Here is a 20558-nt window from a genome sequence, read left to right on the forward strand (position 1 = left end):
GCATCACAACATGACAACAACATGGTAGCAACACAACATGGTAGCAGCACAAAACATGGTACAAACATTATTGGGCACAGACAACAGCACAAAGGGCAAGAAGGTAGAGACAACAATACATCACGCAAAGCAGCCACAACTGTCAGTAAGAGTGTCCATGATTGAGTCTTTGAATGAAGAGATTGAGATAAAACAGTCCAGTTTGAGTGTTTGTTGCAGCTCGTTCAAGTCGCTAGCTGCAGCGAACTGAAAAGACGAGCGACCCAGGGATGTGTGTGCTTTGGGGACCTTTAATAGAATGTGACTGGTAGAACTGGTGTTGTATGTGAAGGATGAGGTCTGCAGTAGATATCTCAGATAGGGGTAGTGAGGCCTAAGAGGGTTTTATAAATAAGCATCAACCAGTGGGTCTTGCAACGGGTATACAGAGATGACCAGTTTACGGAGGAGTATAGAGTGCAGTGATGTGTCTTATAAGGAGCATTGGTAATAAATCTGATAGCCAAATGGTAAAGAACATCTAGCCGCTCGAGAGCACCCTTACCTGCCGATCTATAAATTACGCCTCCGTAATCTAGCATGGGTAGGATGGTCATCTGAATCAGGGTTAGTTTGGCAGCTGGGGTGAAAGAGGAGTGAATACTATAGAGGAAACCAAGTTTAGATTTAACTTTAGCCTGTAGCTTTGATATGTGCTGAGAGAAGGACAGTGTACCGTCTAGCCATACTCCCAAGTACTTGTATGAGGTGAATACATCAAGCTCTAAACCCTCAGAGGCAGTAATCACACCTGTGGGGAGAGGGGCATTCTTCTTACCAAACCACATGTTTTGGAGGTGTTCAGAACAAGGTTAAGGGTAGAGAAAGCTTGTTGGACACTAAGAAAGCTATGTTGTAGAGCATTTAACACAACATCTGTGGAGGGGCCAGCTGAGTATAAGACTGTATCATCTGCATATAAATGGATGAGAGAGATTCCTACTGCCTGAGCTATGTTGTTGATGTAAATTGAGAAGAGCCTGGGGCCTAGGATTGAGCCTTGGGGTACTCCCTTGGTGACAGGCAGTGGCTGAGACAGCAGATTTTCTGACTTTATACACTGCACTATTTGAGAGAGGTAGTTAGCAAACCAGGCCAAAGACCCCTCAGAGACACCAATACTCCTTTGCCAGCCCACAAGAATGGAATGATCTACCGTATGAAATGCTTTGGCCAAGTCAATAGAAGAGGAGAACAACATTGCTTAGAATCAAGGGCAATGGTGACATCATTGAGGACCTTTAAGGTTGAAGTGACACATCCACCCACAAAGAGAGAACTGCTCCTTAAAGTAACTAACTTTGACCTTCAGGATAGCCTGAGTGCACTTATTTATCATTTGCTTGAACGAGAGCCAGTCAGCCTGAGTATGTGTGTGACAAGCCTTTCGCCAAATGCAATTCTTGAGGTGAGTAACTCTGCAAGATCACGGTCGAACCAGGGGCTGAACCTGTTTTAATTTCTCATTTTCTTTATGGGGGCGTGTTTGTTAACAATACCACTTAAAATATCAAAAAGGAAGGTCCAAGTGTCTTTGACAGAGGGGATCAAGCTGATTTTATACCATTTTACAGAGGCCAGTTCATGAAGGAAGGCTTGCTCATTAAAGTTTTTTAGCAAGCACCTATGACAAATCAGGACAGGTCGTTTCACTGAGCAGCCATTACGAACACAGGCTGTAAAACAGTGATCACTAAGGTCATTACAGAAAACACCAGACTGATACCTATCAGGATTATTTGTGAGGATAACATCAAGATGAGTAGCCTTTCTGGGTGTTTGGAGTCATAACTTGTGGGATTGGTAATAATCTGAGAAAGATTTAGATGAGTCCCATTGCTTTAGGACTTGGTCAGGTGGTTTAAGCATGTCCCCGTTTGGTCACCTAGCAGGAGAAATTCAGACTTAGTGTAAGGGGCCAGGAGAGAGGTTAGGGTACACACCAGTGCTGATGGAGGACAATAACACCCAGAAACAGTCAACAAAGAGCTATTTGAAAGTTTAATACTTAAAACCTGCAAATCAAATTGTTTGGGGACAGACTTGGTGGAGACAACCGAGCACTGAAGGTGATCCTTGGTAAAGATTGCCACTCACCCACCTTTGGAAGATCTGTCTTGACGAAAAAGTTTATAACCAGAAAGGTTAACATCAGTATTCAAAACACTCTTCCTTAAACATGTCTCAGTAATGACCAACACATCTGGATTGGAGCTGTGAACCCACACTTTCAATTGATCCATTTTAGGTAATAAGCTTCTAGTGTTAATGTGCAGAAAACCCAGGCTTTTACGAGAGCAGAAATCAGTGAAGCAGATATCAGAGCAGAAGTCAGAATTGGGGCTAGCAACAGTAGATGGGCCAGGCTGTACATGCACATTTCCAGATATCATCAACAGTAATACAATCAAGGCATGGCATAGGACAGAGAGAGCTCTGCAGTGCTGATTTATGACATCTGAATGTGCATCAGATCCAACAAGATCATATTGTACAGCAGTTTCATCAGGTAACATGAATACAAAGCTGGCGAGAGGTGGTTAGAGTAGGATGGGAGGCCAAAAGTCCAGGTAACCAATAGAGAGTCAGAGTCCCGAGTGTGGGAACAAACATAGTCTGTCCCACGGTTGGGTAAAGAAAGTTCGTAGTCAACAAAGCATGCAGGAGTCATGAGGCAAATAGCAAAATAACAAAATGCACAATAATTTATTTTTATATATAACGACTTGGGGCTAGTCATTGTAAGTTCAGAGTCACTCGCCCCAACAGTGCCTGTGAGTTGGAGGCGAGCGAAAGCTCGGGAGAGAGGGGGGAGCGTGGTGGGGGTATCTGTACCAGACAGGGGGAGACAACCAGGGCAGACGGTGAACAGATCGCCAGATGGAATCCAAGCAGCAGTGCAGCAGGCAACGGGAGTAGGTGTCTCACCCACTTGGGAGAAGCTTTTAACAAGTAGTAATAAAAAAGTGAAAGAAAAAAGTAATAAAACTAGTTATGAGAGTATGTACACATTACAGTAGAAAACACATGCGCAGAATACAACTGGACTGGTGTAGACTTTACCGTGAAATGCTTACTTATGAGCCCTTCCCAACAATGCAGAGTTGTAAAATTAAAATGAAAATGAACACAATAAAATCATACACAAGAATGGAGCTATAAACAGGGAGTATATACACTATATACAATACACAGTATGATTTATTAATGTGTTATGTCAAATTATGGGGACTGTTATATACAAGCAGTAAAGTGAGAAGTGACTTATATTGCAGCTTAAATAAATAGTAATAATAAATATTAACAGCAGTGTTAACCATGGTGTGTGTTAAAGGCCAAGTGCAGTCAAAATTCAGTTTTCCTGTGTTTTGTATGATATTGTACAACAACTTTAAAAGTGTGAAAAAATGAATAATTGTTATGTCCTGATAGTGAATGGTTGAAAATACAATCTACACAGGACCTTCTAATGAGCAGGTTTGCATATGGGCGGGAGTTTCGGCTTACCATGGTGATATCACCATGTGGTACATTGGTTAATTGACCAATAACAAAAAGAGTTCCAAACCTTTCTGCCAATAACAGCCAGTTTTCATTTGTCCCCTCTCCATTCAGACCAGTCCTAGCAAAATTAATGCTTTAGAAAATGGGCTATTTTTGTCCCCACGGCTGGTTGGGGGCCCCCAACCACTTACAGTTGGGAGTTAGAATAGTAGAATACACAAGGTTACAATTTCGAAATTCGGCAGTGCATTAGAAGTTTTCCTCTTGTTGTGTTAGTCACTCAATTAGCCCATGTCAGCTAACGTTTTATAGATTGCTAGGTAAGTTAGTCTAGCCAGCTTTCTAAACCTTGTAGTAATCAAATCAAATCAAATTGTATTGGTCACATACACATGGTTAGCAGATGTTATTGCGAGTGTAGCGAAATGTTTGTGCTTCTAGTACCGACAGTGCAGCAATATCTAACATGTAATCTAACAATTCCACAACAACTACCTAATACACACAAATCTAAGTATAGGAATGGAATAAGAATATATACATTTAAATATATGGATGAGCAATGACAGAGCGGCATAGGCAAGACGCAATAGATGGTATAAAATACAGTATATACATATGAGATCGGTAAAGCAAGATATGTAAACATCATTAAAGTGGCATTATTAAAGTGACGAGTGATCCTTTTATTAATAAAGTAGCCAATGATTTCAAGTCTGTATGTAGGCAGCAGCCTCTCTGTGTTAGTGATGGCTGTTTAACAGTCTGATGGCCTTGAGATAGAAGCTGTTTTTCAGTCTCTCAGTCCCAGCTTTGATGCACCTGTACTGACCTCGCCTTCTGGATGGTAGTGGGGTGAACAGGCTGTGGCTCGAGTGGTTGTTGTCCTTGATTATCTTTTTGGCCTTCCTGTGACATTGGGTGTTGTAGCTGTCCTGGAGGGCAGGTAGTTTGCCCCTGGTGATGCGTTGTGCAGACTGCACCACCCTCTGGAGAGACCTTGTGGTTGTGGGCAGTGCAGTTGCCGTACCAGGAGGTGATACAGCTCGACAGGATGCTCTCAATTGTGCATCTGTAAAAGTTTGTGCAGGTTTTAGGTGACAAGCCACATTTCTTCAGCCTCCTGAGGTTGAAGAGGCGCTGCTGCGCCTTCTTCACCACACTGTCTGTGTGGACCATTTCAGTTTGTCCGTGATGTGTACGCAGGGGAACTTAAAACTTTCCACCTTCTCCACTGCTGTCCCGCCGATGTGATAGGGGGTGCTCCCTCTGCTGTTTCCTGAAGTCCATGATCAACTCCTTTGTTTTGTTGACGTTGAGTGAGAGGTTGTTTTCCTGACACCACACTCTGAGTGCCCTCACCTCCTCCCTGTAGGCTGTCTCGTTGTTGTCGGTGTGTGTGTGTGTGTGTGTGTGTGTGTGTGTGTGTGTGTGTGTGTGTGTGTGTGTGTGTGTGTGTGTGTGTGTGTGTGTGTGTGTGTGTGTGTGTGTGTGTGTGTGTGTGTGTGTGTGTGTGTGTGTGTGTGTGTGTTGGAGTGTCAGTGTAGTATGTGTGAGTGTGTGGGTAGAGTCCAGTGAGTGTGTATAGAGCCAGTACAAGAGTCAGTGCAAAAAACGAAACAAAAAGGGGCCAATGCAAGTAGTCCGGGAAGCCATTTGATGAACTGTTCAGCAGTCATATGGTTTGTGGGTAGAAACTGTTCAGGAGCCTTTTGGTTGCTGCCATTGCGCTCTGGTACCGCTTGCCATGTGGAAGCAGAGAGAACAGTCTATGACTTGGGTGGATGGAGTATTTAACAATTTTTAGGGCCTTCCTCTGACACCACCTGGTATAGAGGTCCTAGATGGCAGGGAGCTCGGCCCCAGTGATGTACTGGCTGTATGCACTACCCTCTGTAGTGCCTAAGGATGGATGCCAAGCAGTTGCCATACCAAGCAGTGATGCAGCCAGTCAAGATGCTCTCAGTGGTGCAGCTGTAGAACTTTTTGAGGATCTGAGGGCCCATGCCAAGTCTTTTCAGCCTCCTGAGGGGAAGAGGTGTTGTCCATGATAGTTCCTTAGTGATGTGGATACAGAGGAACTTGAAGCTCTCGACCCGGTCCACTACAGCCCTGTTGATGTGAATGGGGGCGTGCTCTGCCCTCCGTTTCCTGTTGTCCACGATCAGCTCCATTGTCTTGCTGAAGTTGAGGGAAAGGTCATAGACTGCAAGGTCTCTGACCTCCTCCCTATAGGCTGCCTCATCGTTGTCAGTGATCAGACCTACCCCTGTTATGTCGTGGGCAACTTAATGACGGTGTTGGAGTCGTGTGCGGCCACGCAGATGTGGGTGAACAGGGAGTTCAGGAGGAGACTAAGCACGCACCCTTAAGGGGCAGGTGTTGCCTACCCCTCCACCTGGATGTTCAAGATCCAGTAGCAGAGAGAGGTGTTCAGTCCCAGGGTTCTTAGTATAGTGATGCGCTTGGGGGGCACTATGGTCTTGAACGATGAGCTGTAGTCAATGAACAGCATCCCCACCTAGGTGTTCCTTCCATCTTTACTCCCCATGCATGCAAAGTGCTCCCTCGCCCTCCATTTGGCAAATCTAATCAGAAATATATCCTCCTGATTCGTGGTTACAAGCAAAAATTCAAAAAGGAAGTACCAATAAGGATTTGGTCCGATGAAGCAGATGCTAAGCTACAGGACTGTTTCACTAGCACAGACTGGAATATGTTCGGAGATTCATCCGATAGCATTGAGGAGTTTACCACATCAGTCACGGGTTCATTAATAACTGCATCGATTCAGTTCAGTGTTGCTTGCCTTGAAGTGAGCATAGAAGGAATTTAGCTCTTCTGGTAGGCTTGCATCACTGGGCACCTGGTGGCTGGGTTTACCTTTCAACCCCTACCAGGCAGGCTCCAAGGCCAGAACACTCTGACAACCTCCATGCTGGCTGCTACTCCTCCTCATGGGGTGGAAATAATTTTTGCAGTTTTATAGCTAATTTCCTGCAGTTCTGCACATTTTGTAATGACTTATGCCATACGATATCTGAGTGAGAATGACTAACAAAATCATTGTGGGTCCCCTAAAGGTCATGGACCCTGGCCACGTGCCCTGCATGCCCAATCGGTATTCGGCCATGATTACTACACGTTTAGATAGCTGGCTAGACTAACTACCAATCTATAAATTGTTAACTGACATGGCTAACTGAGTGACTGTCAGTGACTGACATAACAAGAGAAAAAGTGCTGACACACAACCAAATTTTGTAATTGCACCAGGTGTATCCTGCTATTCTTACTGTTAATATTAAGTTGAGACCCCGACTAAGGTCCTACATTTAAAAAAAGTAATAATTGTTGTTTTTTTGGGATATGGGGCCGCATATCGGCCGGGGCCCCTAATCGGCCGCTTATGTCACTTATGCCTAAAACTGGCCCTGCACACCAGGCTAAAGAGCCTTCATAGAAATTGGTTCCTAAATCAGCTTGAGTTCCAAGCAAGGGATGGGGATCTTTGAAGCTTTCTCCACCAGAGAAAATATTAGAAGAAAAAATGAATATTGAAGAACATTTACCCTGCAGCAAGATAATGATTAATGAAGCAAATCTTTAAAATAGTAAATTAATTCTGCCAAATGTAGACGATTTGACCTTGATGATACAATTACAAAAGTTGATCAAAAACAAGTATTTCGTGTTATTATTATTATTATAACTATTATTCTTACTTTATTAAGCCTAATAGACGATAAACAGATGATAATTCACTCTCCAAATTAACCCATTCATATATTTATTTTACCTGTTAGATTTTATACAAATTATGCCATATATCTCGTCACCAAATGATGTCAGAGTAGGCGTATACAAGTTTCTGTTCTCCTCTACCCCACTGCTACTGACTGTGGCCTGGAGAGGGAACAGAGACGCTTCTCAGTTGTGAGATTACGTTCACAAAGGAAACTGGTAATGCTAAGAAAATATTCATTGCGCGCTCGCTTTTCTCAATTCATAAATGCTGACTTAAATTTGTGGCGTTTTCAACTTGTTTGCCTCTAATATTACAATCATGAGGGAGTAAGGAATTAATATTTGTCGGTGCTTGGAGCTTGTTCATTTCCACAAACGCTCCCGACTTTTCCAATGATATGGCTTCACATCTGGAACACTTTCTCTCTTTGAATTCCAAATGTTGAAAATATGAACGAGATCATGTAGTAGTGAAGCTGGCATTTGGAGAGCCGTTAAACATCAGGAGCGGGTGCTGAACATGCCCATGCAGCTGTTTTCACAAGGTATCTAAATGAGTGCTTTCTGGAGTTAATGGCCAACTTTTCGCTACACCAATGAATGATTGGAGTGGAGACGAATTTCTGGAAGATGCAATAGCTGAATATGATAGGAACTAGGAAGGGCAATGAATGCAAAACTATGGATTTGGAAACGTTCCATACGCGTTGTGCTCTGGACTAAAAACATATCCCACACTTTACTGGCGCGTCCCAAATGAAAAAAGTTGTGAGTCGGTAGGCGGCGCACGTTCATACCTATGTTTTTCACTACCTTACTTCATTTGAACAGAAAACAAATGCAGAAAGGAGACGGGGTCGTCGGCACTGGCCACGATCTGCTGAATCACAACTATTTCGTACTGAAACTTCGCGACTGGGGACGCAGTATCTTGTTCCAGCCATGATTCAGGCTACCTTTGGGTGACATACCGAGCTTTTTAAAGCTTGTTGTTCATAAGAGTGAATGTGGACACTTATGTTAGTTCCGTCCTAACACACTAAAGAATAATGAATAACTATTTTTGGGGGGAATAGCATGAGATTTTTCTGATCCTCACCGCAGAGTCAAGACATCGATCATTCCCTGAGGGTGATCTAAATAACTATAGGTTTAATTGCGGTCACTCAATGCGATCACCGTCGATTTACCTGGCAGTTTCGATTGTAAATGATGATGAAGCTCAGTCGGCAATTCACTGTTTTTGGAAGTGCCATATTCTGTGTTGTTATCTTCTCATTGTACCTGATGCTGGATCACCTGCAATTAGACCATACCAAAAGTCCAAACAACAGTGGGGATAAATTGCAAAATGTAAGTTTTTCGATTTCGTTGGCTGTTTGGTTCAGATAAGCTACTTATTTTCTCACTTTTTGCAGTGTAGATCAGACATGCATGTATAAGATCGTAGCGTATAACTTGAGTGCAACGTTGTTTTTACATGGTTGCACAAATATCAATAACTTTGTAAAGTAGCCCATTTCCTCAATATCCTATCTATGTTGTGTAGGCAATCACATAGAGAACTGGCGTTGATTGGCTGCTGTAGGCTTACTAATTAGCCTACATTGTTATAACGTTACATTGTAGGCCTATCCAAGGTTCCAGACAATGTAAACATATTTTCAACTGTAGCCTGTACAATAGCCTACATACTATAATTGTGTTACATGATAGAGTTATTGTCTTGCAACAGATATGGTTCCAATGAACACACACACAAAAAATGCATATTGAGATCTTATCGTGGGCCGGGTTCTGTGTTGCATAATTCCATTCCTGAATGAGTGAAAACTAGTCTTCCTAAGAATACGGGTTGCCTCCCACAATAAATGTTCCAGTGTACACCTATATTATTATACACCTATTATACACCCGTGCTGTTGCCCTAGGTCTGGGATTTCTGAGACTAAGTGAAAACTGGTAAAAGTGGTAATGTTTGTCTAATAAGAAGGTGACTGACCACTTGTTTTCTATATAGTAGTCATTTCCACTTCCTGTCATTGAAGTCTTAAAAAATAAACCTATATACATTGACACTTTGTATTTGTCACCGTGGATGACATAGGTCCTCATTTTGGTAACACTACATTAATGTTACTTATATAAAGGTTTACAATTAGTTTATTGGCAGTCATTTAAAATATTAATAGACTCATTATAACTCATTTATAAACACTCATTGCATAATTATATGCATACTGTATTGTATACAGCCAGTAAACTTGTTCTCCCCTGTCCCTCCTTCTCGTTCATCAGGGCCAGTTGTCCATCCTGCAGGATAAGATTGACCGCTTGGAGAGGCTACTGTCAGAGAACAATGAGATCATAGCCAACATCAGGGACTCTGTGATCAACCTGAAGGAGTCGGTCAAGGACGGCCGTGGGGGTCTTGACGGCAGGAACATGAGCCAAGGGCCCTATCTAGAACTGCTGGCTTCGCCTCCACTGGTCCTCCCTATTGACTCACAAGACTGTCAGTTTGCAGCAAGGGAGTTCTCCAAGCCAGCAGATGGGGTGCAGGTAAGAGTTTTATAAGGTGGATACAATGACAAACAAACAGTTCAGGTGTTCGTGTAGCAACATTGTTGAAGGATTGAACTGCGATCGGATCTGTTCAACATACTCCAGGGAAAGTTTGAAGTAAACAAACCTCCATGCACACAGTTAACTGCCAGTGTTTATTTTTATTGAACTCTAAATTTCACCTCTTTTAATAAGATACATCATTATATAAAGTGACACCATCATGATCTCATTACCATGATGCCAACCTTCCATGCTGAATTGCTCCCACCATCAGTGTGAAATATGAAGCCTTGTAATAGCCATGGGGACGATACTTATTGCAATGTGTCATGGTTATGGTGTTGAAATGAAGGACAAATGTTAAAACCATTACACTACCATTACACTATGTGCCAAGAATATGTTATTGAATATTTTCCCAATTAATATTATGAGCACACAGACTTCGTAATGCATTAGTATACAGCTCGAATGAATTCAAACAGGTGTAATCTGAATGGGTTTGGTTATATTATCTGGTCTGGTTGGACTATCCTTTTCCTTTCTAGGTAGTCCATCATGTCAGGTGAGGTATTGAATGCCAGCTCATGGGAAATGTTTTTGGTTGTATATGTGGGAAACGTAAGAAGGGACTGCAGTTTGACTTGAAAGACAGGTTTCTTTAGAAAGAGTTAATACCTTAAGTCACTCTATACGCAAGAATGTCACAGATCGAAAATAAACCTATCACTCCTGTGCTAAAATAGACAGAATGAGACACCATATGTCTGTATATACATCAGGGCTCATCAACTAAATTCAGCCGCGGGCAGATTTTTTCATGAGAGGATGGTCGGGGGGCCGGAGCATAATTACAAATCATTTGTAGACTGCAAATTGACCGCAAGAAGCCCAAATAGATATAATGTTTGACTAAAACATAATCATTTCAAACCTTGCTTACATTTATATACGATCACGCATCTCTCTATTATGCGTGGGAATACTTGGGAACAGATTTCTTAAATTAAAATCGCTTGGAGCTGATTTCCTGGTGTTTTTACAGTCTTTTATGTCTAACAATGAAAATTCCCCAAAATAATAATACAGAATAATTCATATATATATTTATTTAAATGTATTATTATTTTTTTTTTTAAATGCTCAAAAGACATAATAAAATCACGTTTGGCCAGCGGGCCACCAGTTGGGGAACCCTGATATACAGTATATCTCATCATATTTACAGTACAGTACAGTTAAGTTCAGATTAGACAAACAGTTTTGCCCTTTTTGAGTCACTTAAATCTGACAAACGACACTTAAACTGTTTGCTCAATCAGCCACCTTTAGTCACTGTTAGTGAATCTACGGTGCTGTGAAAAAGTATTTGCCCCTTTTCTAATTTTCTCTACTTCTGCATATTTTTGATACTGAATGTTGTCGGATCTTCAACCGGAACCTGATATTGGATAGAGGGAACCTGAGTGAACAAATAACACAATTACATACTAATTTTATAAACGGGGTTATGCAGGACACAATGCCCCTGTTTGAGGGGGTGGTTGCCCCCTTGCACTCGGTGGCTGGTCGTGGAATTAGATCTGTACTTAGACTAGACAAGGTATTTCCAAACTGGGTACGCGCAATGCCATCAGGGGTACACCAAATAAAAGTGATTTCACATTTTCAAACAGTGCATTTTATATTTTCCAACGGGGCTATACATCTGGGTGTTTTTTTATTTTTTTTTATTAAAATGTTTTTTTTTTTATAATTCTCGCCTGAGTAGCCTCGTTTCACTGCTAAAAATGGAATTAAAGCATCTAGTGTTCAGCGAAATAACACAATGTAAAATACAGGTAGCCTAGTCAAATAATTAACATCCAATCACATTAACCGTTACTCTCTCGCGGGTAACCTTCACTCTTGCGCGGACGTTTAGAAATAAAACATGGCAATTAGAAAAATAAGCAACAAGTTTTTTTTTTTTTGCCAGAATAAAGACGACTTTCGAGTAGTAAGACGTGTATAAAAGCAACAGATACCATTTAATAAGAAGGGGCTAGAAGCATATTATATGGTGAGCTACTGAGTGGCTAGGACAGGCAAGCCCCATACTATTGTGGGGTAGAGGTCGACCGATTAATCGGAATGGCCGATTAATTAGGGCCCATTTCAAGTTTTCATAACAATTGGAAATCGGTGTTTTTGGATGCTGATTTGGCCTATTTGTAATTTATTATTATTATTATTATTATTATTATTATTTTTTTTTTTAGACCTTTATTTAACTATGCAAGTCATTTAAGAACACATTCTTATTTTCAATGACAGCCTAAGAACGGTGGGTTAACTGCCTTGTTCAGGGGCAGAACGACATTTTTACCTTGTCAGCTCGGGGATTCAATCTTACAACCTTACGGTTAACTAGTCCAACGCTCTAACCACCTGCTTTACATTGCACTCCACGAGGAGCCTGCCTGTTACGCGAATGCAGTAAGAAGCCAAGGTAAGTTGCTAGCTAGCATTAAACTTATCTTATAAAAAAACAATCAATCAATCATAATCACTAGTTAACTACACATGGTTGATGATATTACTAGTTTATCTAGCCTGTCCTGCGTTACATATAATCGCTTAGGTACACGTTGCTCCAACCATAAACATCAATGCCTTACTTAAAATCAATACACAAGTATATATTTTTAAACCTGCATATTTAGTTAATATTGCCTGCTAACATGAATTTCTTTTAACTAGGGAAAATTTGCCACTTGCAAACAGAGTCAGGGTATATGCAGCAGTTTGGGCCGCCGGGCTCGTTCCGAACTGTGAAGACTATTTCTTCCTAACAAAGACAGCCGACTTCGCCAAACGGGGGATGATTTAACAAAAGCGCATTTGCGAAAAAAGCACAATCGTTGCACGACTGTACCTAACCATAAACATCAATGCCTTTCTTAAAATCAATACACAGAAGTATATATTTTTAAACCTGCATATTTAGCTAAAAGAAATCCAGGTTAGCAGGCAATATTAACCAGGTGAAATTGTCATTTTGCGTTCATTGCTCGCAGAGTCAGGGTACATGCAACAGTTTGGGCCGCCTGGCTCGTTGCGAACTAATTTGCCAGAATTTTACGTAATTATGACATTGAAGGTTGTGCAATGTAACAGGAATATTTAGACTTAGGGATGCCACCCGTTAGATAAAATCCGGAAGGGTTCTGTATTTCACTGACAGGAAAAATGTTTTGATGATAGTTTCCGGATTCAACCATATTAATGACCCAAGGCTCGTATTTCTGTGTGTTATTATGTTATAATTAAGTCTATGATTTGATAGAGCAGTCTGACTGAGCGGTGGTAGGCACCAGCAGGCTCGTAAGCGTTCATTCAAACAGCACTTTAGTGCGTTTGCCAGCAGCCCTTCGCAATGCATTGCGCTGTTTATGACTTCAAGCCTGTCAACTCCCAAGATTAGGCTGGTGTAACCGATGTGAAATGGTTAGCAGGTTGCGCGCTAATAGCGTTTCAAACGTCACTTGCTCTGAGACTTGGAGTAGTTTTTCCCCTTGCTCTACATGGGTAACGCTGCTTCGAGGGTGGCTGTTGTCGATGTGTTCCTGGTAGGAGCGAGGAGAGGGACGGAAGCTGTACTGTTACACTGGCAATACTAAAGTACCTATATGAACATCCAATAGTCAAAGGTATATGAAATACAAATCGTATAGAGAGAAATAGTCCTATAATTCCAATAATAACTACAACCTAAAACTTACCTGGGAATATTGAAGACTCATGTTAAAAGGAACCACCAGCTTTCATATGTTCTCATGTTCTGAGCAAGGAACTTAAACGTTAGCTTTCATACATGGCACATAATGCAATTTTACTTTCTTCTCCAACACTTTGTTTTTGCATTATTTAAACCAAATGGAACATGTTTCATTATTTATTTGAGGCTAAATTGATTTTATTGATGTATTATATTAAGTTAAAATAAGTGTTCATTCAATATTGTTGTAATTGTCAATATTAGGAAAAAAAATAAAAAATTGGCCGAATATTTTTTTTTTTTTTTTTAATCGGCATCGGGTTTTTTGGTTCCTCCAATAATCGGTATCGGCGTTGAAAAATCACAATCGGTCGACCTCTATTGTGGAGGACTTCATTCTTCCTGCTGCCGTGGATAAGGCTGGGACAATGCTGGGGGAAAAGGCCAAAAAAGCTATACAGACAATTTCTTCATCAAACAACACTTTCACGACGCATCAGTGAATTATATGCATTACAGCTGGATGAGTCAACAGATGTGGCGGGCCTGGCACAGCTCCTGGTATGTCCGTTACGTTTTATGGGGGGTCAATTAAGGAAAACCACTGGAAACCAGGACATGAGAGGATATTTTTAAAGCAAGGCCCCTGAACTCTCGTGTAGTTTCTGCATTATGCAATGATATGGGCAGCGATCATGTAACGCTTTTACAACATACAGAATTCCGCTGGTTATCAAGGGGCAAAGTATTGACACTTTTTTTAATTTTTTTTTTTTTAATTTGGAGACGAGCTTAGTTTTATTTACTGACCATTTTCACTTGTCTGATCGCTTGCATGATGACTAGTTTCTCATACGACTGGCCTATCTGGGTGATGTTTTATCTCGCCTGAATGATCTGAATCTAGGATTACAGGGACTCTCCAACTATATTCAATGTGCGGAACAAAATTGAGGCTATGATTAAGAAGTTCGATTCCCACGGGGGGGCCAGTACAATTGTTTATTTTTTTTATTTTTTTTAAATGTATGAAATCTATGCATTCACTACTGTAAGTCGCTCTGGATAAGAGCGTCTGCTAAATGACTAAAATGTAAATGTAAATGTAATGTAAATATATTTGTTCTTCACATCAATCATGATAACAAGCTAATTTCTATGATTTATATTCCTGTTATTAAAATTATGGCTTTAGTCAGTGGCTCTCGTACCATAGAGCAGACATTATTTAATCTTGTCCTCTCTGTATCACATTCCATTCATTCCATCATTTTATTTGGCCAAAAGACAAAGAGACATTTAAGTTGGTGTGAGTTCCAAAGAAATACCAAGCGGTCTCAGTTTGCGGTAGAATTTCCATCTCTCACTTGCGTTCTTCTGACTTGCTGATGTCACAGATATGACTGTTATCGTACACATATTTTCAGGAACAGATTCACTGCTTTCTTTCTTTGCTCTGTGGTGGATTAGGCACTTAACTGCCACTGTGACTTAAAGTAAACACAAACTGAATCAAATACATGAAACTTCCTTGAACAAATTCTAGAGTACATAGCCTAATAAAGTGAGGCTTTGCTGCAAACCATACATTTTAGTCATTTAGCAGACACTCTTATCCAACCGACTTACAGTAGTGAGTGCATCCATTTTTCATACTGGTCCCCCGTGGGAATCGAACCCACAACCCTGGCGTTCCAAGTGCCATGCTCTACCAACTGAGCCAGGCGTGGCCCCATTTACCTCAAGAATGTCCCACTATTTGTTTTTGTTGTTTATTTTTCAGTTGCTAGATGTGTATGACCTCCTGACCTTTGACAACCATGATGGGGGAGTGTGGAAACAAGGCTTTGATATCACCTACCAGGAGAATGAATGGGACAGCGAGCCACTGCAAGTCTTTGTTGTGCCCCACTCACACAATGATCCTGGTAAGCAGTGCACTACTTCTGACCATTAAACGGACATTACACTCCAAAATCAGGTTGTAGTTCTTCACAATCGATGGCGTGGGACATGGATTTATCTTGACACAAGACTACTTTAGAGGTTTGAAAACATTCACAAAATGTTTATTTTTGAGTATATTGTCCCTTTAAAGCTAACCTGGAAACACTGGACATTGTTCTGTGACTTCTTTAATGCTTTGTTTTCTCTACTTAATGCAGTCACAACCTTGTGCAGACAGGAAGCAAGGCGTGGGCCGCTCCACAGCAGAGTCAGGATTCATATTTCGCTCCTTCCTGGGTTAATTGTGTTTCCTGGTTTGTCAAGGGAACAAGCATTATACCACAGTACATAACATAAAGACAAGCATTATAGACGGGTCAACTGACAATGTCACGAAAACGATGCACGCGCTTCAATGGGGCAAAAGGCTGTGTGTTGTTATGATTCTGGATGGCCAGATAGCTACCAACAATGACAAGAAGCTGCCATGTGGGGAATCGTAGGTGGCTCATTTCTTGTTTTGAGGAGGTTTGACTGATGTCACGTCTATGCTAATATGGCTACAATTCGCTACCTAGCTAACCAACAACTGTAACAATGTATTTGAGAGACAACAAGTGCTCATTGTGCAAATTTATTTATGTTTTCAGTAAGTATTGGAGACAAAATATAGTTTACATGTTGTCAACAATCTAAGCCAACCCAGTCTGTTTTGCACCATAGTTGTGCACATGTCTGTTTTGTTGCTAAACAACCAACCCGTCTATACCACAATATAAACTGGGTGGTTAGAGCCCTGAATGCTAATTGGCTGACAGCCGTGGTATATCAGACCATATACCACAATAAGGCACCAGGTGTCTTATTGCTATTATAACCTGGTTAGCAATGTAATTAGAGCAGTACAAATAACAGTTTTGTCATACCCATGGTATACGGTCTGATATACCATAGCTGTCAGCCAATCAGCATTCAGAGCTCAAACCACCCTGTTTATAATGTGGCATAGACGGGTTGCTTAATTATACAACATGAAGATGTGTGTGGGGTGGCACCACTACTGTAACAATGGAGAAAGAGACCTATTCTATCGGTTTTGACCATCAGTGTGTTTGACCTCTCATTATAAAAAAGGGCTTTCTGCTTTCTTTCTTTCAAATGGCCTGATAATTATTGACAAGTTGACATAGAGCAATTGATGAAAGTCTTGTCCTGTTACCTTTAGAAAAAATATATACAGTATCAGTAAAAATTTTGGACACACCAACTCATTCAAGGGTTTTTCTTTATTTTTACTACTTACTACATTGTAGAATAATAGTGAAGACATCAAAACAAATCAAAGAAGCCACCCTTTGCCTTGATGACAGCTTTGCATACTCTTGGCATTCTCTCAACCAGCTTCATGAGGAATGCTTTTCCAACAGACTTGAAGGAGTTACCACCTATGCTAAGCACTTGTTGTATGCTTTTCCTCCACTCTGCAGTCCAACTCATCCCAAACCATCTCAATTGGGTTGAGATCGGGTGATTGGGGAGGCCAGGTCATCTGATGCAGCACTATCACTCTCCTTGGTCAAATAGCTCTTACATAGCCTGGAGGTGTGTTTTGGGTCTTTGTCCTGTTGAAAAAACAAATGATAGTCCCACTAAGCGCATACCAGATGGGATTGCGTATTGCTGCAGAATGCTGTGGTAGCCATGCTGGTTGTGTGCCTTGAATTCTAAATAAATCACAGACATTGTCACCAGCAAAGCACCCACACACCATCACACCTCCTCCATGCTTCACAGTGGGAACCACACATGCTGAGATTATTCGTTTACCTACTATGCGTCTCACAAAGACACAGTGATTGGAACCAAAAATCGTACATTTGGACTCATCAGACCAAAGGACAGATTTCCACCGGTCTAATGTCCATTGCTCGTGTTTTGTAGCCCAAGCTTATTGGTGTCCTTTAGTAGTGGTTTCAGCAATTCAACCATGAAGGCCTAATTCACGCAGGGTCCTCTGAACAGTTGATGTGTCTGTTACTTTAACTCTGTGAAGCATTTATTTGGGCTGCATTCTGAGGTGCAGTTAACTCTAATTAACTTTTTCTCTGCAGCAGAGGTAACTCTGGATTTTCCTTTCCTGTACCGGTCCTCATGAGAACCAGTTTCATCATAGCGCTTGATGGTTTTTGTGACTGCACTTGAAGAAACGTTCAAAGTTCTTGAAATGTTCCGTAGTGACTGACCTTCATGTCTTTAAGTAATGATGGACTGTCGCTTCTCTTTGCTTGTTTGAGTTGTTCTTGCCATAATATGGACTTGGTGTTTTACCAAATAGGGCTATCTTCTGTATACCACCCCTACCTGGTCACAACATAGCTGATTGGCTCAAACGCATTAAGAAGGAAAGATATTCAACAAATTAACTTTTAACAATGGCACACCTGTTAATTGAAATGCATTCCAGGTGACTACCTCATGAAGCTGGTTGAGAGAATGCCAAGAGTGTGCTTCCTGTTCACCCATGACTACATGGCCAGGCACAACTCCAACACAATCATTAAGTTTGCCCGACGACACAACAGTGGTCGGCCTGATTACCGACAACGATGAGACAGCCTATAGGGAGGAGGTCAGAGACCTGGCCGTGTGGTGCCAGGATAACAACTTCTCCCTCAATGTGATCAAGACAAAGGAGATGATTGTGGACTAAAGGAAAAGGAGGACCGAGCATACCCCCATTCTCATCAACGGGGCTGTAGTGGAGCAGGTTGAGAGCTTTAAGTTCCTTGGTGTCTACTTTACCAACAAACTATCATGGTCCAAACACACCAAGACAGTCGTGAAGAGGACACGACAAAGCCTATTCCCCCTCAGGAGACTGAAAAGATTTGGCATGGGTCCTCAAATCCTCAAAAGGTTCTATTGCTGCACCATCGAGAGCATCCTGACTGGTTGCATCACTGCCTGGTATGGCAACTGCTCGGCCTCTGACCGCAAGGCACTACAGAGGGTAGTGCCTACGGCCCAGTACATCACTGGGACCAAGCTTCCTGCCATCCAGGAACTTTATACCAGGCGGTGTCAGAGGAAGGCCCTAAAAAACTCCAGCCACCCTAGTCATAGACTGTTCTCTCTGCTACCGCACGGCAAGTGGTACCGGAGCGCCAAGTCTCTAGGTCCAAAAGGCTTCTTAACAGCTTCTACCCCCAAACCATAAGACTCCTGAACAGCTAATCAAATGGCTACCCGGACTATTTGCATTGTCCCCTCTCCTCCCACCACCCCCTCTTTTACACTGCTGTGCCTCTCTGGTTATTATCTATGAATAGTCACTTTAACTCTACCTACATGTACATATTACCTCAATTACTTGGACTAACCTATGCCCCCGCACATCGACTCTGTACTGGTTCCCCGTGTATATAGCCTCCACATCGACTGTGTACTGGTTCCCCCTGTATATAGCCTCCACATCGACTGTGTACTGGTTCCCCCTGTATATAGCCTCCACATCGACTCTGTACTGGTTCCCCCTGTATATAGCCTCCACATCGACTCTGTACTCGTTCCCCCGTATATAGCCTCCACATCGACTCTGTACTGATTCCCCCTGTATATAGCCTCCACATCGACTCTGTACTGGTTCCCCCTGTATATAGCCTCCACATTGACTCTGTACTGGTTCCCCCTGTATATAGCCTCCACATTGACTCTGTACTGGTTCCTCCTGTATATAGCCTCCACATTGACTCTGTACTGGTTCCCCCTGTATATAGCCTCCACATTGACTCTGTACTGGTTCCCCCTGTATATAGCCTCCACATTGACTCTGTACTCGTTCCCCCGTATATAGCCTCCACATCGACTCTGTACTGGTTCCCCCTGTATATAGCCTCCACATCGACTCTGTACTGGTTCCCCCTGTATATAGCCTCCACATCGACTCTGTACTGGTTCCCCCTGTATATAGCCTCCACATCGACTCTGTACTGGTTCCCCCTGTATATAGCCTCCACATTGACTCTGTACTGGTTCCCTCTGTATATAGCCTCCACATTGACTCTGTACTGGTTCCCCCTGTATATAGCCTCCACATTGACTCTGTACTGGTTCCCCCTGTATATAGCCTCCACATTGACTCTGTACTGGTTCCCCCTGTATATAGCCTCCACATCGACTCTGTACTGGTTCCCCCTGTATATAGCCTCCACATTGACTCTGTACTGGTTCCCCCTGTATATAGCCTCCACATTGACTCTGTACTGGTTCCCCCTGTATATAGCCTCCACATTGACTCTGTACTGGTTCCCCCTGTATATAGCCTCGCTACTGCTGCTCTTTTATTTTTATTTTTTTACTTATCTATTTTTTACTTAACACTTATTTTTCTTAAAACTGCATTGTTAGTTAAGAGCTCGTAAGTAAACATTTCACTGTAAGGTCTACACCTGTTGTATTCAGCGCATGTGACAAATACAATTTGATTTGATTTGATTTGAAGCTGTCAATAAGGCAAAGGGTGGCTACTTTGAAGAATCGTACTTTTTGATTTGTTTAACACTTCTTTGGTTACTGCATATTTCCATATGTGTTATTTTATAGTTTTGATGTCTTCGCTGTTATTCTACAATGTAGAAAATAGTAAAAATTGTAAACATTTACTGCTACTGTGTATATATCAGAAAAATAACACAATTGATCAGACGCATCAGAAGCCTGTTTTGAAAAATTTCTTCAATAGTACATTTTGCACAGAAACACAGCCTTTTAATGGTGCGTTGCAGTGTGACTTAAAGGCGTAGTCCCTCACTAGACATTCCAGAGACTAAGGCGTTAGTGTAGGCACTAAGAGTAGTCAGTGCTGGGCATTTGTCACATCACGTGTAAGCACAGTAGCAGCATCTGCAGCCCAGTAACAGCCAAGGCCAACCTATTCTTTGTGCCTGAGATTGGGTAATTCTTCAGTAACCCAGTAACTCTGGTTTAACTAGGC

At 41.8% G+C, this 20558-nt stretch overlaps 1 protein-coding gene across 2 annotated transcripts in view; it reads left to right on the plus strand.

Annotated features, from left to right (window-relative positions):
- Positions 1–7447: 7447 nt before the first annotated feature.
- The window catches only part of LOC106568341 (alpha-mannosidase 2), a 50575-nt gene continuing 37464 nt past the window's right edge, over positions 7448–20558 (plus strand). For both annotated transcript variants that reach the window (XM_014138604.3, XM_045692502.2), the window contains exons 1-3: positions 7448–8643; positions 9589–9852; positions 15402–15546. In XM_014138604.3, coding sequence (XP_013994079.2) covers positions 8500–8643; positions 9589–9852; positions 15402–15546 — 553 coding nt within the window. In that variant the 5' untranslated portion in view covers positions 7448–8499. The remainder of the gene's footprint in view (positions 8644–9588; positions 9853–15401; positions 15547–20558) is intronic.

The sequence above is a fragment of the Salmo salar genome, chromosome 13 (assembly GCF_965601325.2).
Source record: "Salmo salar chromosome 13, fSalSal1, whole genome shotgun sequence".
In the NCBI taxonomy this organism is placed as follows: Eukaryota; Metazoa; Chordata; class Actinopteri; order Salmoniformes; family Salmonidae; genus Salmo; species Salmo salar.